This window comes from Dicentrarchus labrax, unplaced genomic scaffold, assembly GCF_905237075.1.
Source record: "Dicentrarchus labrax unplaced genomic scaffold, dlabrax2021, whole genome shotgun sequence".
NCBI classification, from domain to species: domain Eukaryota; kingdom Metazoa; phylum Chordata; class Actinopteri; family Moronidae; genus Dicentrarchus; species Dicentrarchus labrax.
This window is the reverse complement of record NW_026136704.1, coordinates 23,973,369-23,990,907: the sequence shown is the minus strand read 5'-3', so window position 1 is coordinate 23,990,907 and position 17,539 is coordinate 23,973,369. Positions and strand designations below refer to the sequence as shown.

Sequence of the window (17,539 nt, the reverse complement as noted above, 5' to 3'; positions counted from 1 at the left end):
AGAAATGTTGAACCAGGCCCAACTAGATGTCATCCTCTGCATTAGCCAATCCAATACATGCGTGCAAACATTCCTGGTAATATACAAAGGCTATTTCTGCTGTTTATCTCGCATTTGGTGTGACCAAAGATAAAATAATTGCCACTATGCTAACTTTCCAGAGTTAAATACCCCCCCCCTCTCTCTACAGCTGTCCAACAAGCCTTTAAAGACATTAATCTGTTACTCAAACCGGACTTTTTGGATTTTATGTCAATACCTGAAGCAACAGACCTTCAAAGCAGCCCCCTATATTTTCCATCTGAACACGCACTTACCCTGAAATACAGTGGTTTAGATACAGCAATCTGACTCAGCTTTTGGCTTGTTTACACCTTGTCTGATCATGTTGTGTTTCTTGCCCCGTAGGACTAGAACATGTCACCATGTTCCTAGATCTCAGTGATACATTTAGTGTTCTCATAGCTGACAGAAATGATGATGACAAGTTAATTTGTGACCTCGGAAACACTAGTTTGAAAGCTCTGGAAAAAGTTCGTAAGGGGACTTTGAGTTAAGGTTTTTTGTTAATAGATACAGTATGAATGCCACAACTATGAAAATAAAGCCCACATGTAATAAACTGGAATTTTCCTTTAACTCAGAGAAAACGGTGCCTGCATTCCAGGTTTAGGAAACAGAATGAACTGAGAAATGTGATGAATGTCATGCTGTTCCTTTTGTTTTCGCCTACTGTTCAAACAGCATAAAGCGGATGATGTCTTTCATTACACCTGGTGAATATGATCTCTCAGGAAGCACCTCGAGTTCATGAATGTTGATGATTTACACCACCTGAGAGAAGAAATGCTAATTTGTTTAATGTCAAGAGGTAATTTGTGGCAAGTTGCTTGATTTATATATCAAACATCTGGAAGGCACTATGATTTCTTATGTGCTGGTGATAATAAGGTGATTTTCACACAGTGGAAAAGGATGTGTGTGTGTGTGTGTGTGTGTGTGTGTGTGTGTGTGTGTGTGTGTGTGTGTGTGTGTGTGTGTGTGTGTGTGTGTGTGTGTGTGTGTGCCTGCCTGGCTGGTTTTGCTCCTGCTGACAGAGTAATGGATCTGTTCATTGTTGCATGTGGACTGTGTGTGATGTATGAGATTCATTTGAAATTCTCTGTCTTAAATGAGGCACTCACATGTCTCCATATGGGAGAATATAGACTTGAAGGCGAATGTATTATAGGAAAATGAACAGAAGTTGCTCATTTTTGTGGTCATCATTGCTGTGAAATGGTCTTGATCGTGGTCTTTTGTCTCATATTTTTCTTTTAATGTGAAACCCATATCATGCACAATAAATGTGTCAGAAACAAAAATGGTTGCTGTCCTGGTTGGATACTTAAATATCAATTTAATCAAATCCAAAAAACAGTTTAATGGAACGTTTTAATAATAGAAACGTATATTTAAGTATTAGGCTGTGTATAATTATTTGTATTTGAATTATATGTGCAAAGGAACACTGAATAAATAAAATAATTTGACACATTTCCTTGTAAATCCATTATGCAATTCACTTTATTGCCAAGTTGATTTTGAGTATAGTAACAAACAAAAAAAACATGACATAATTCACATTGGCTTTTAAAAAATAAAAGCCTTATCGACATGATTTTATCAAGACACCATAATTAAATGAAATTATTATAAAAACCCACAATTGAAATTTACACAAAAATTAACTATAAAACATTTTGACATGCAATAAATACATTCATTTCACTAAAGCAAAGTAAGATCAATATTGACAATGAAATGCAGAAAATGCAAAAAAAAAAAAAGAAAATACTGTTTGGTTTAATGTATTGCTTTTAATTGTTTTTATGGTATACACTTTTGTAAAACCACAAAACGAAACACTGGACATTATTGATGTTTAATGGATGTCTGCTCCATGCCTGCTGAAATAAGATCCTGTCTTCCACTGAAAAATCTAATTTCCATTGTAAATTTGTGATGTATGTATTCTGTCATGTATTTTTTTCCCATCTATCCGCAGAGACTACTGTCTGCGTGGCAGTCTGTGTTACTGCTGAACTTTCTTATCCATGAACCACAAACAGTCGGGTACAACCACCTCAAAACGTCACAGTGATCTTCATTAAATCGTAATCCATCATTTCTACACATAACCTTTTTCCAAAACCAGAATAGATGTTTGTGTATGTGTCTTTGTGTACGTGTGTGTGTGAGTGTGAGAGGACCCTGAGGCTCTGTAACATTTTGGCACAGGTTTTAGTGTGCTGGGTGGAAGCCGTCAGTGGAATCACCTTTTCTTTAATAATGGCTTTTTCTACAAGAAGCGACACTCCAAACAGAGCAGGGCAGCCTAATTAAATCTGACCTAATCTGGAGCTGCAGTCTGCCATCCAGCTGTGTGTGTGTATATGTGTGTGTCCACGTGAGTGTGTGAAATATACAATCAAATCTAGTCCTCAACCAACTTTCACTCTTCCAAATTCCTGCTTGTTTTGTCCTTGCTCTTTGTTTGTCTTTGAATTTAAACCTCTGCAACAGAAGTTGTACGCTGTAAACGAAAAGATTCAAGCCAAAGTCCACTTAGTCTGCCTTGTATGTGTTCAAGGTAGAGACAGAAACAGAGATCCAAGCCAAACAGATGGAGGACGACATGAGCAGCCAGAACCCCCTTCCCCGTTCAACTACAAAGAGCCTACTGTGGGTCATCTGCTGATTGGGTGATAATTGTTAGGTCTGGAAAAAGGATGACGTCTCTGAGGGCACGCTGACATGAGCATTAACATTAAAAATCCTTGACAATGACCTGCAGCAATCAACAATGAAAAGGCAAAAAACTTAATTTCCTCACAAGATAATTTCCTACAAGAGGGAAATGAAATAAAATCACAGAACGAGGTGGGGGGAAAAAAAGAGGTGAACAGACACACAAAGCAAACAGCTTTTCTTTGTTATTTACTGAAAGTTATGACTATCAAGCACAAGCCATTTCTCTCTCAGAATCTGCTTCTTCTCCCCTCAACTCTTCTCTCTTACTTGTTCTCTCCATCTCAGTGCATGACTTGGCTGGTGCAGCCGAGGCCCGGCTCAATTGTGCAATTTCATACATGTTTACTTTACTGGCATCTTTCTGAGCATATTTTCTCCCGAACATTTCCCCTCACATTATTCTGCATTTCCTCTACAACGATATGCTGTCTTTAATCTCCCTTTGTAAGCCATTTCTTGGCTTGAGGATCAGAATACAATAACGATGTCAGACTTTTTTATTTGGCCCGTCATCTGCTGTATTTTAACACATGCCACAAAGTTCATTTTGGAAATTGATCAGGGCTTAAAGAAAAAGAAAGTAGCTCTTCACATAAACATTTAGACAACTGTCTTCTTCAGCATGAAAAACAGCTGGAAGTAAGTGGATCATGGGAGAGGAGGGAGGCAGCGGGCGCTGTGGGTCAGCGGTTTGTGTTGAGTGTAAGAGGAGAGAAGGGACAGAGAGAGGTGAGGAGGGAAACTGTGCTTTGAGGTAACAAGGGCGGTGAACGAGTGTGGCCAAGCTCTGCACTGAAGGGAGGAAGAGGAGGAAAGCGAAGGAAGCAAAGTGCCAGAGGAAAGGCAATTGTGGGACTTCTAGGGGATCATAAGAGTAATAAAAAATCACAATACAATGATTTTTCCAGAAAAGTGCAGTTCGGGGAAATAAATCTAAAGCAGCTGCTTGTAATAAAGACTCTTGAAAGTGTCAAATCTCTCCCTTGTACTTCACCCTGCTACACTGTGGGAAAGGCGCTCAGACATGTAGATGGACAGGTGCACTGTGCGGACACATCAGAACACCTACACACACACTCACACACAGGCATACAAGTTATTGCAGAATTATCGATGCTTGTTATACTGAAGCCACATTCGTATTGGTTGACTTAAGAGTAGGCTTTTGGTTTCAACGCCAAAATGAGGCTTGATTATTGATATAATTTGGCTCTAGCGTACATTTAAATGAGTCCTCATGAAAAGAAATATGTACACAGGACAATAGTGGCATGTCTGCACTGTGCTCTCGTGATTAACTACATAGATAATGGCTCTCATAATAAGGCAAAGTCAGAGTTGGTCAGAGGCTTAGCTCGACAATGCAACCCGTGGAAACTACTAAGATTGTCGCTGAGTTTTGTTTTGAGCATCTGCAATGTCTGGTAAGTGCTTCAGTCCTTTTGGCACACAGCGTGAAATACAATAAATGTCAAACAGCGGTATGATTGCAGATCAGGACTACTCAGAGCCTGTCAGAGTCACACAGGTGACCCCGGACTTTCTGCCGCTGGTAGAAAGCTTAAAGGCATACTTTGCATTTTTTTACATTAAACCTAAATCCTTTTTTGGTCTACACAGGGCCCCTGGAACTCATCCAGATCGTTTTTTATTTCTATATTGTTAGTGTTATAAAAGTTACGGGCCTGGGATGGTTGCCATAACAACATTAGAAAGGAATGAAATGGCCTAAAAAATAAAACAAAATAAAAACATCAACCCACATCTCATAGTTTGTGGTTTGTCTCACTGCACTCATTTATTTTTGCATTTATTCATTTTCATTATATAAATTAATGTAACTAATAAATTGTTTTAAATGCCTAATTTTATTACTTTCAAAAAATTTTCATCTAAACCACTTTTGTGGTAGAAAGAAGTTTTCTGGGTTGGTCATATAAATAACATTAACAAAGGCACATGGCATAAAATCCCATGGGGTGAGTGGCTACACCAGAAAATTGAAACAAGGTTTTTGTAATTCTACTAATTGAATCAACCACAGAGCAAAAGAAATACTGCCAGTTTTTTAATTATGATTTACATAACAGTTTCTAGGCCCTTCATATTGATCAGCCCTGTCCCAATTTTCAACGATGTTCAAAATATAGACATATGGAGAAAATATTTTAATAAATTCTCTGACCAAAAGGATGCCTGAGTTTAATCCACAACATCCTCAAATTGTAACAAACTGTCTGAATGGCTTCCTCACCCACAGCCCTTGAAAGCCCACAATGTTGTATCACCGTGACACTGAGCAGAGGTTTATTCCCAAAGAGCAAAAAGGGGAAGGAAAAGAGAAGATACAGGCTACTTGTTTTCTGAATGGAGAGTTTTAGAAGTACGAACAGGCTTTCATACTGAGACAATGACTCGCGTCCACCCTGCTGCGTTCTCCCTGCTCCTCTCCCTCCCCATTCTCCGTCTCTCTATCTGCCTCTGAGCAGAAACACACGGCACATCCTGCTCAACACAACACACCAGCCAAAAGTTCACTTCCTGCTCCTCAGCTCTTCTCCTTCACACTAACCCTATTCCCAGGACATGCATTAACAGCCCTTCATACGCTCAAATAGCATAGGGACATACAAACAGACAAGCAAACGCTTCCCCTCTCTATAGATACACAACTCTCCCCCTCTCGGTCTGTCATACGCATTAATGCAATTAAGCAAATTTTAAACAGTGCACATCCTACAGAAATGTTCAGGCATTATCTTGCTCTTCCCCTTGCACAGATTTGGAGTGACAGTGGAAACACTTTGTGTTATTTTAATGGTGTAAGGCAGGGAAAAGGAGGAGATAGATTTTCATTTAAACTAGTGAATGAGAGGGAGTGAGGGGACTGAAATTCCCACGACTGACATCCGCCTGTTCCTACATTTCTAACACGTATGCACGTTTGTGGACCAAGTTCTTACTGTTAATAATATTTCATTTAACCATTTCTTTCTGTTTTTGTTACAGAGCTGAACAAGAGTCGCATAACTTGGAGCATCATCCAAAACAAGCTGGCTTCCTGTGTGTCGAAAGTTCACTAACCTCTGGAGAAAAGGGGTCAAACTGTATGAGGCTGGTTTTACATACGCACCCAGCAAAGCCACTGCTCGTCTGTTTAGGGAAGTACTGATAATACATTATGTCTTGTGGAGACATTTCAAAAGACTACACTTGTCACCTAGACTTACTGCATGTGTGGTTGAAACCAAAGCCTCCTAAATGTGCTCGCTAAAGTGTGGTTCAGAAATTCACAAACAGCCAGTTAAGATACTACCAAAATGACTTTACCTTATCTTATAACAATGAAATTGGTCAGACCGACACTAGCCTCTTTGAGGACAACACAATAGAAAATGTATACCGCATAGTAAAAATAAAAACAAAAAAATGTTAATATCACATGTTATCTCTCCACCATAAAAGTGTAACAAGAAATGTATAAACACAGAAATAACCACAGGTTTAACACAGGACAACTGCCCTGTTAATAGGAAAATAAAAAAAGTGTGTGTGAGTGTGTGCATGTGTGTTTGTGTGGGTATGTGTTGACATTGTTATTTGAAGGTTTAGTAAAGCTTAGCGTCCCCATGCTGGGTTCAGTCCTGAGGTAAGCACCAGTTTCACGTGCACTGCTTTCAGTTAAAATCAAAATAAAGAAAAGTAAGTGACAGAAAACAACATGTTTGATATGATCATATGCTACAGAGAAGAAGCCCTTAAATTATTGTTACATTTAAAAAAACAATCCCAAGAGTCAGACACATTGTCTCTGTTTTTTTTAAGCCTTTAAGATTCACTACGTCTATCACAGTGTATTTATGGCTTTAGTCTTCACATTCACCCACTGAGGTTGGCATTGGCACTATAGTGGTCAGACATTTCTAATCTGAATCAAGGACCAGTAAAAGTGGAAAAAGAAAAAAAAAGAAAAGGCCAGCATGTTCTTTGCAATAAACATTGAAAGACAAAAATGTGCCGTCTACCCGCAACCTTTAAGTGCTCTTTTGTTTTCAAGCTGGAGGGACTGCTGGTCAGCCAACAGAGAAATATGTCATTCTTTGTTTCCGCATTCGATACCAGCCATGATAGGAGGCGAGGCCGGGAGACATTTGCTAGGCTCGGATATGATGTTAATAAGTGGATCAGAGGGGTAAGATGGCAGGCATGAAATGGGACATCATGCCGGCGAGCAGTGCGAATTGTCCAGGAGAAAGTGAGATTTCACAGGGATTACTGAGGCACAGCAGCTGGGGTGTGCTGTTCACCCGCTGGCTTCCAGGGAAGACCCACAAACCCCTTCTTATGTTCATATCACGGACAGATTAGCAGCTCGCTATGTGTGTGTGTGTGTGTGTGTGTTTGTGTGTGTGTGTGGAGGGGGAGGCGTATATGTGTGTGGTGTGTGGAGCGCTTTAAGGCAAAAGGGCTAAGTAGCACTCACTTTGGCCTGTCAACAGTAGCAGGGCTCCCAGACAACAGACTACAGGGGAGGGAGGTCAAATGAGAGGTCGGACAGTGGAAAGGCATCTGACTACTGCCACTACTCTCTTAATCATCAGACTGCTGGGAATGAAGTAATTGCTTTTGACAGCAAATGACAGATTTATGTGTCATTAATTCTGACCTAGTCAGTGCCTCTAAGCTCGGCCACATTAAAAATTGTAAATATTACACATTGTTAGAGGCAACGCCCTTGCTCCGTCTACACCATAAGATGAAGCTACACTCGTCATGAACAGGGATTAGTGTGTCATCAGTTGGGTATGTGCAATCATGTCCCAGATTTGAGCTCACAGGGCTGTGCTTACTGCATCTCAATAACAACTGAAAGCTAGGGAATGTTAGTCAAAATGCAAAGGAAGTTTTAGCTCAAGAAGGGTTACTCGCTGAGTGTTAGGCTGATTAAGCTACCATTACTGTCACATAGTATGAGCCTTTATCCGCACAAATATGCAGGGGAGTGGGTTTCTTTAAAAAAAAATGTGGAGAAAATAAATCAGAGGAGACTTTACCAAAATGCTGCAGCAATTGCTCTTATCGTTCAGTCATGCCCTTGCGACTTGGGAAGCGGGAACATGATTTGGAGAAGCTGGAGAGTGAGATACATAAATTGTCCAGTACCCCAAAAACAGACAAAAAAAAAAAAGAAAAAAATATATATCCTCCCATTACTTTAAAGTCCAGAAGAGTTGGCTTATTCATTTGGCAAAAGTTCCGCTCAGGTCTGGACCGAAACCCTGAATCTTGTCCTTATGTGCTTTTTCATTTGTTTGTACACAGGTTTAGGGTCAGATTGCAACGTTTCCTTGCAACAGTTTGTCTTTGGATTTCACCATAATACAAAAATAAATAAAACAATTTTATTTTGGTTTTCAATTTGTCACTTTGGCTCAATGGCTGTAAATTTTGAAATGTTTGTTTGCATATACGGTGCATAAATACTGTACTTCTTTGAGTTGAGTGTCCCTTGGTCACAGAATAGCACAGAGCTCCTTTATGAAGGAGGACTTTAAGATACATTAGATGCATAGAAAGGCACTTACAGTCTACACATTTTGGTGTGCATCAACAGACCAATTCCTTTTGGCCTGAGTCTGAGGTGCAGAGGAGATATTGAGCTGAGGTGAATGGCTTTTGAATACTGCAAGTTGTGTGTACACACAGACCTATTGGTGATTGCCATTAATACAGGTCATGTGGTCTTAGCTGGGTGAGTAGCGGTCAATGGTGCGGGCATCAGAGAGGGCCTGCGGGGGAGGGGGGAGGGGCTGGCCCAGGACATCCATCTTGTCGTGGGAGAGGCCCAGGTGCTCCGAGGCCAATTTGGACAGAGGGTAGAGGCTCTCCATGACCTTTGCATCAGCAACCAGTTGCTGCTGGGCTTGGATGAGAAGCTCATTGGCATTCTCCTGCTTCAGCCCCAGATGCTCTGCTGCGTATTTACTGAGAGGATAGATGCCCTCAGCAAAGTCCAGCTTCAGTTTCCCATCAGCGGTCAGGCCCCCTGCAGTCCCTCCACTGCTGTGCATCTTCATGTGGCTGATGAGGTTGCGCTGCTGAGCAAACTTTCCTCCACACACCTGACATGCATAGGGCTTCTCCCCTGAGTGGATGCGCATGTGCTCTGTGAGGCGATACTGCCGGGTGAAGCGCATGCCACAGGCGTCGCAGGCAAAAGGTTTAAGGCCCAGGTGGCTACGCATGTGGCGTGTCATGGTGCCGCGCTGCGTGAACTTCTTGCCACAGATGCTGCATGGGTATGGCCGGGTCAGCCAGTGGGTCTTCTCATGCTGGCGCAAAGTGGCTGGATCTTTGTAGGACTTTTCACAGGAGGAACAACGGTAGGGTCGGATCATCTCCCCGATGCCCCCTGAACTCAGCCCCTGGCTGGACTTGGTCTCCAGGTGGGACAGACTGTTCAAACTGTTGCTGCTGTTCAGGTTCCCATAACCGTTTGTGTTGCTGCTCATGTTTTTGGTGCTGCTGTTGTTGCTGTTTCCCATCTCCCCGCCAGAGTTGCCGTACAGCTCTTCTTCTGTGTGTGTCTCCACATGTGCATTGAGCTGCTCTGAGCTCGGGAAGCCTTTGTCACAGGGAATGCAGACATACAGATTGTCCCCAAAGCTTTCTGGCTCATACGGCATGTGGAACCTCCCCATTGATCCAGGAGGAGAGGGGCGGCCTTCACTACTGCCAGTCTCCTCTGTGCCCGACCCACTCTTGTCGTCTCCTCCTTCACTCTCCTCCCCTGCCTTGTGGTGGTTATGATGCTGGTCTCCATTTTCACCCCCTTCCTCCTCATCCTCATCTTCATCTTCATCTTCAGCTGTGTATGACAGTGGCTCGTGTTTCACCCAGCGGTAGATGTTGCCCATTTCTCTGCCTGCCTCTCCACCTTCCGTGGGGGTGTCAGGGCTCGGGGGACATGGGTAGCGATCTGTGCCATGGGAGCCTGAGCGATGCAGGTGGGGGAGGTGTGGGCCAAGAGGCTGGTTGAGATGGGGGAAAGGCGGAGGAGTGAGAGAGCTTGCCTGGTCGGTTGACTCCATTTTTTCTGAGGGGAAGGCCCTTCCATTTGTGCCCTGCATGGGACTGGTGTGGCCACTCAGAGTCCCGTCTCGCTCCTCATCATTGTGAGTGTTTGCCAGATGGGAGTGAGAGGGTGTGTGCTGAGAATGGGAGTTTGGGCTTTTCTTGGAGAGATCAAGGCCGTAGTTGGGGGAGCAGTTTCTCACGGGGTGGGCTGAGCGCCCAAGCTGGGCAGGCAGAGCTGACTGCAGGGACGGGAACACCTGAGAGGTGGAGGTGGGGGCAAACAGCTCCCCAGCATGAAGGGCTAGTCGATGGGGAACTAGCTCCTGCTCATGTTGTGGTGGCCGGGTTACAGGGCTATTCAAAATTCCCCCTGGAGGGCAGGGCTGAATGACAGGAGTAGAAACCCTATACCTGCCACCACTCCCCAAACCCATACTATTGGGCCCAATCTTTGGGTAGGGCAGAAATGCAGGACCTGGGCGGGGAGGGTACTTGCCATTTCTTTTCAGCTTCTTTTTGCACAAAGCCACTAGGTCGAGCAGCTGAAGGTAGCTGGCTGCTGCCAAGACAGCCCCTAGATTGGGTTCAGTGGGAGAAGTGGGGTCTCCATCGCTAAGGCGGCCTGTGTAGATGTAGTCCAGAATGACTCTGAAGACCCCTGGACTCACCATCTCGTGGTCGAGGTTGATTAGATTGTCATGGACCACCAAAGATTTCAAGTAGAGGCTGCTGGCAGCCAGAATGTTCTTGTGAGCTCTGAAGAGGGCGTTCTGCACCACAATGATAACATCACACAGGAAGCCCTTGGTTCGCTGGCTGTTGAGCTGCAGGAGGAGATCCCTAGCATGACTTGGAACTTCCATGGCACCCAGCATCGTCTTCAGTCCACCACCTGAAACAACAGATATCTGTAAAACATGCGGCAGTCAGCATTTCGACACACAAAAACACAATTAATGTGTACTTTTCTGCACCACAAAAATTATAATTGATGCATTTTATATAAACAATGATGATTTACACATCAGACTATATTAAAATATATTTGAGAGGTCTGAGTACCAAAATGTTGGACTTGAGAAAAAAAAAGAAAAAAGTAAATTATAAGTAATATGGAAACAAAAATATCCTTTGCATACAGATACATTTATGAGGATTAATATAGATCAATTCTCTTTTAAAACACACCACTTAAATTAACTGCATTCTTATGCAAATTCATAATTACAAGTTTTATTTTTTGATTTTTTTGCCATGTTTACTAATTCATTTGTAGATAACGTCTTAAATATTTACATAATCGTGTTTATTTCATAGATTCCACTTGATGGAACATGTACGGAGTGCAGAACTTATGTGCGGGAAGTGCACATGAAGGCCACTCAGTTAAAGTAAACTTTTGCAAAAGGTGAACAGTTGCAGTCGTTTTCTCATTATCTGAAATTCAAGTCTACGCATTCACTTCCTCTGCAGCGAGCAAAAACCATGAAAGAACAAAATTCAGAGAACCACAGATATATATTTTGTAACTGCTGGCTTCCTGATAAAGTATTCCAGAAGTGGTGTGCAGAGTTTTAAACAAAGCAAGGGATGAATGTTTCACAAGTATGATGAACAGCAGGTATAAACCTGAGGGGGAAGGACACATCCAAAAAAAGATGTCTTTCGGCTCCCCTTTCTGCCCAGTCATATAAGGAACACTGAGCGCACGGGATGTAAATCAGCATTACATGGTTTGATACTTTTTGTCGAGATGAGCTCCAGGGATCTAATGCACACACACACACGTACGCACACACACGTTCATACACACTCAAATATCAACACTAATTGTTCCATCAAGCCTAAAATAAACTATACGAGCTGCATGCATGAAACACCATGTATTGTTCGACCAGTGGCATCTGAGGATAGTTTACTTATGAGATTAAACGTCTCAAACTGTCCCTAAGGGCTGAGTCTCACTGATGGGAAACAAGCAACTAAATAAATATCATGTCATCTGTCTGATCATGCTCTTCCTGACACCAGCTCATTCACTTCTTGTTTATTTCATTCAGTTTAAGTGCTCAGCACAAGAATAGGGAAGTAGGAATCTAAATTAAAAAAAACCATGACAAATGAGCTACTAAGGAATTCTGGGGAATCCTGAACAAAAATGTGTCTACTTTTCCCTCTTACAATGCGCCGCGGCTAAAACTGTGCGTTCTCAAAACTCAAGGTCACTGCTTAGTACAATTTTAGTAGCGTGTTTTTGTGAATGCATGTTCAGTATCAGGCCTATAACATCAGAAGGAAATGTCATCACTGATAAAATGGAAAATTAAAGGTTCAGAATAAGTATGACTTCCAGCTTGTGATCATGCAGAGAACAGTCATCAATAAGACACAAAAATATATCTTATACAATCATTTTCATAAAATGTATAATTTTATTTATATCTACATGTGTGACTTTATGCTATTTATTACTTATTATCCGATTGTAAATATCTAGAAAATAAAAAACGACTATGATTAAAAAGGCGGGTATGGCAGGTTTAGGTGGGTTTACGTTCCATCATGTCTGTCCCCAGTTGTCATCTAAAGTGTTTCCACTTCTGGTTTCTGTCTGGCTTTGATTACTCAACGGTCATATTTTACTATAAATTTCAATGTCGGTCAGATCAAACGTGTTTAGAAATGAGTGTGATATGAGGAATAAGCCAAGTACTTTCCACAACTTGTTGAACTTTTGCAGAGCCTCTATTGCATTAAGGGGTGTTCAGCTTACAGTTACTGTTATTGGTTACTGTGCGGAGCATGGTGACACGTCGTGTACTCACTCACACACACACACACACACAATCAGTGTACATTCTCATCTGTATGCGGTCTACAGCTCTGTATCATGCGACACAGTTCAATTGAATCACAAAGCATGACAGAAAATTCAGCCTTCTTTATGTCCTGATTCATGAAGACAGCTTTGTTTTTATACAGAGCGTATGAGGCATACCACTGCACATTTAATATATTCTTGAAAAACGTTATAAAAATCTTTTGCGACACAGGAAAAAAAAAAGATCTCATGCACAAAGCGACATTTCTGTGCACCTGCAACCTGCAGCACGTACAACAAATTATTTTTGGTAACGTCTCGTGGTAAAAACAGTCAAAGTGACTGTGGGTTCCTCATCAAAGCAATAAAGATCTCTTTTCTCTCACTGTGATCAGTGCAAGAAGCTACAACTTGCCTTTTAAAATATCCCACGCTCGCTGTTTGATGCAACAGTAAAACATGTTTTATAAAAAGCTCTTGATCTGCAGGGGCAAGTGTAAGCTTACTGCATCCTGTTAGGAAACCATCTATGATTGCAAAGATATTTAGTCAGACAACAGATCTTAAAACAAGCCTGCTACATGTAATGTTCTTGTAAACACATTAAAAGCCCGCACTGCAGTTTGTTTTGTTGGTTTGTTTTGTTAAACAAGCTAAATTAAATCATTTTTTTCCCTAGGATTGCACAAACAGTGCAGTCATCTGAGAGAAGGTTGCTCGAGTCCCTGTGGGATGCATGGCTGTTTTCATCTGAGAGCCTTCGTTTTTAAGGACCCGTCAACATGCTGAGGAGAGTTAGATGATGGTGATGTAGTTAATGGAGATGGCATTCATTTATTTGCATTAGATTAATATTCATTGTCCCTGTGTTTTGTCTGTTTTGTCACTTCTGTGGTTTGGGGTGAAGCGGGAGACTAAACTTCCTACCTCTACATGCAGCCTCAGTCACATAAACACTCAGACATCTGCTTAAAACGTTATGTTGACATTTTATTTTCTTTCATTTCAATTTGCTGCCTGTGCTCAAGTCACCTTGTTTATTTTAAAACCCATTTGACCACGTTCACATACAGTCCATGTTCAATTTATGAGGAAACACTGCAATACAAAGTCAGGGAGAATCCGCAAGAAGATATTTTACTGTAGTTTCATACGACTTTAATCCAACTAAAAATAAATTTCATTTTGTGACTCACAAGAGGCAAAATACTGGCTGGGGAAGTTGTGCATGCATTAAATAACAGACTGAGTTTTGAGTTTTGAGTTTCAGTTAGAAAAACTGCATCCTGACTCGCAGATCGAGTAGCAGCACCCATGATGGGTGAATAAGATGACTTTTCAGGTCAGCACACACCATGGAGACTGAGAGTCACTTTCTTGTTGTAATCGCGCATCTAAAAAAAAAAAAAAAATCATCCCACACTCGGAGATAAGAGAGTAACACAGCGTCTTGTGAGCTGAGTGGACAAATTTTATTTAACTTTTATTTTAATAATCAGCAATAAACCTATATTTAAGTAGCCTATTGAGAAGTTGTCAGTTTTTTTGGATTACAATCATTTAACACCGAGCAGATCATTCAATTTTAAAGCATTTCATTATAACGTATTTCTAATTTCTTACTCTAAGCTTCAACGATCGATAGGCTATACATTTATTTATAAATTAAATTAACTGTGAGTAAGTTTTATTTGCCTGCCACAGCTCATCAAAGAGCCAGATCTGAAGATCAGGGCTCGTTTTTTAATGCCACTACCTAATATCTGACTACTTCACGTCGCGGTTTTTCTTTTTGCCAGCAAAGCATGAAGTTGCCTGCTGACTGCGTGTCGCCGAGAGGACCCACTAATCTGTTTTACTCACTTATTGTACAGTAAACCGAATCACGAGTGAATCCATCTCTCTGTGAGCTGCAGCGCCTCATCCTTTAAAAGCTTCACCTTATCTCCGCCAAAAAGGAGCCCTAAATCACCCCCAGAAACAGCCCGTTCTCTGCTCATTGTGCTCTAAAGGTGCATCACACAGCTGTTTCTTCTTCAGACCTGTCAACAGCACTGAGAAGCATCTCTTTCTTACATGGATATAAAATCTCGGAAACCAGGAATTCATGCACTATAAATCCCCCCCCAAATATTCCTATAATATTCTTTAGTGTTCTGTGTTCGCCTGAACTCAGTCCTGATGTGTGATTGCACGCAGGGATAGGCCCGTTTTTATTATGTTCAATAGATACATTATGATTTGGCTTCCTTGTTACATTTATTAGAGGACTGCTGAAGTAGCTGAAGTAGCTGCAGTTCCCTTTTAACAGAGGTCGATGTTCCCTTTAACTTTTACATTAGGCCACCATCTGAGTTTAAAAAAAAAAAAAAAAAACCTTTTCTAAATTAATTTAACTCGGGTAAAAAAAAATTATGAAATATCTTCAGATTTTGGAGAGAGAAGCAGACAATTGTTTTGTTACTCATAACTTTTTTGAACATTTTGCAGATTTTTTTTTGGCTTTATGCAGTCTAAAATCGCCATTACTCCGGACTGATTGTGAAGAATTTAATAAAATAACCTACCGCTCTATGTTTAATTAATTATTTGAAATAAAACAGATTCGAATTAAATGCGGAGAAAAAAAAACACACCAGGCGGAGCCTTTACTTGCCGATGTCAAACTGATGCAGGAATAAAACCCCGAGGCAGAGCGCAGCATGGTATAAAATAGCCAATCAATATTTCAACGGTTGAATAAAAAACACAGTGTTTCCTAAGTGACAGCGAACCCTGAACACTTTAATGAATTAAAACGGTCCCACCTCTCCCCTGTCCTTGTGCCTGTGTGCAGCATATCAGCTCTTACCTGCATGCCCGATGTCTTCTGCCATCCGATCTAAGTCTCCCTTAATGATCATCTCAGCAGTCTCCAGGACTCATATCTGACGTTTCAGCTTTGAACTGCCAGCCTCCAAAAAACCATGCCAGTTTTCCGAGCGCGTCTGCCAGCTCTTTTTTTATGATTATTAATTGATATGAATTTCTTGTCGCTCCTTGGGTCCGTCCTCCCACCCACTTTCCTCCCTCTCCCTCTTTTCTCTGTCTCTGCCCCTCCTCTCCCTCTCTTTCTCATCCCCTCCTATAAAAAAATACGTGCTTAGACCAGCATCAGTTTCCTCCTATTTTTTTTTTTTTCTCTAGTAATTTCCTTAGCTATTTTTGAGTCGGAGCAATAACGCGCACCGGGATGATAATGGAGCCTCTATGCGCCTTAAGTGTTTTAGCGCCCCGTGTGATGTCAGTCTATAATAAAACTAAAAGGTAAAATCGAGGGCAGGAACTTCAAATGACCCCGACTTGAACTTCTCAACACATCGCCTTAAAGAGACAGGCAGCTATTGTATACATAGGCATATATATTGCATATTTATGATCAGGAAGCTAACTTAAACTTAGGAGAGGGGTTTAAATGTTGGAAATAACTGCTTACATTGAGAGCTGTTCGAGCGTTTCATGTCGAGGAGCTTCACAGAATTAGACTCCCCCCCTCCTTTAAACACCTTTATTAATTTTATTTAGTCCTTGAGGCCAAAATTAGGCCAAATTCTATTCATTCATGTTTGCTTCTTTTGTGTAATTTAGAGAAATAAATTCACAGCTGCTGGCGTTCTCTATTGTGTGTGTGTGTGTGTGTGTGTGTGTGTGTGTACATGTTTTAATTAAATAAAGTTAAATGAAGGTGTAGTTCACCTTGCCTGCAGACCTCCCCTTTAAAAATGTGGAGCCTTAATGGCACCCCTGGCTTCACTTAAAGAGCACAATTAGCTAAGTGGAAACAAAAAAGGAAGTTTGATCATTTTAAACACTTTAAAACACACATCTCTCCCTCTCTCTTTCTACCTTCCTCCCTCCCTCCCTCCCTCTCTCTCTCTCTCTCTCTCCCTCTCTCTCTCTCTCTCAGGTAAAACACCTGCTGTGACATGGACATTAAAGCCTCAGTGACTGTAAATGGGCGACACATTAAGGCCTATTCTGATGGGTTTTTTTAACTTGTCAAGTTTTTTTCCCACATGTGAAAATATTATTACAGGTAATAGAAAAAAGAAGCTTTTTGTAAAATAGAGCACGCTGCAGACACTGTTTTATCTCATCTTTTATCTATTAAATATATTCCCTTTCTGCTGTAGACACATGCAGTCAGCCTTATCAGTGATACAATAAATTATTAAAACAGTTCATTTCATGTGGCTTTTTATGAAATGTTCCATTTATTTCTTCCTTTTTATACAGCATGTCATACTGAAATCCTGCCCACACGGCCTCCACTGTCTTGGATGATTTACGTAATGCATATATGAAGATTAAAAAAAATATGAAAAATAAGAATTCTAATACAGCCGAAGACAAGCTTTAGGCCGGACGTGCCCATCCAGATGCTCAAACTTTGTCTGGACTGAAGACGACATCAGGACCATCGGCTCAAAACCAAAAGACCCATAAAAACCTGGATAAATTCGTCATTGTGGTCCACTAAAAGCTGCTCAATATGAAACAGAGTATGATCTCACGTCTGTGTGGATGCCACCCGCGCCTCCCTGTCATATCAGAACCTTACCTCGGACTCATGTCTGGTGCTCTGGCCGTATGTCTGCTCTCCTTTTCGGCGTTCCCTCATGAGGACATCCGCAGTTCCCTTCAAGTACAGCTCTCTCAAAACTTCTCTTCCGCGTATTTTTTTTTTATTTTTTTATTTTTGCAGTCCTTTGTCCCCCGGTTTTCCCGTTCTTTCACCCTCTTAGATACACTGAAATGAAACTCCCATGTTAACAAGAGTCTCTGACACTTCAGACTGTGTCGGGGTCC

At 41.4% G+C, this 17,539-nt stretch overlaps 1 protein-coding gene across 4 annotated transcripts; it reads right to left on the bottom strand.

Moving 5' to 3' along the window:
- Positions 1 to 1,548: 1,548 nt before the first annotated feature.
- On the bottom strand, positions 1,549 to 17,513 carry hic1 (hypermethylated in cancer 1). Of its 4 annotated transcripts, none has more exons than XM_051397386.1 (2): positions 17,292 to 17,513; positions 1,549 to 10,778 (listed from the first exon to the last, which is right to left on the bottom strand). In XM_051397386.1, exons 1-2 carry the CDS (start codon positions 17,349 to 17,351, stop codon positions 8,538 to 8,540), a joined length of 2,301 nt encoding a protein of 766 aa, XP_051253346.1. In that variant the 5' UTR covers positions 17,352 to 17,513; the 3' UTR covers positions 1,549 to 8,537. The 4 variants fall into 4 exon arrangements, with proteins under 4 accessions (XP_051253346.1, XP_051253350.1, XP_051253349.1 ...); XM_051397390.1 differs by having other exon boundaries at positions 1,549 to 10,762; XM_051397389.1 differs by lacking the exon at positions 17,292 to 17,513 and adding an exon at positions 15,543 to 15,766.
- Positions 17,514 to 17,539: the final 26 nt, after the last annotated feature.

Bases quoted from the DNA above. Each gene is read 5' to 3' on its own strand.
- hic1 (XM_051397386.1), bottom strand. From the start codon at position 17,351: ATGAGGGAACGCCGAAAAGGAGAGCAGACATACGGCCAGAGCACCAGA. The intron at 10,779-17,291 runs GTAAGGTTCTGA...CATGTTTTACAG, and splicing joins GCACCAGACATGAGTCCGAG to ATATCTGTTGTTTCAGGTGG.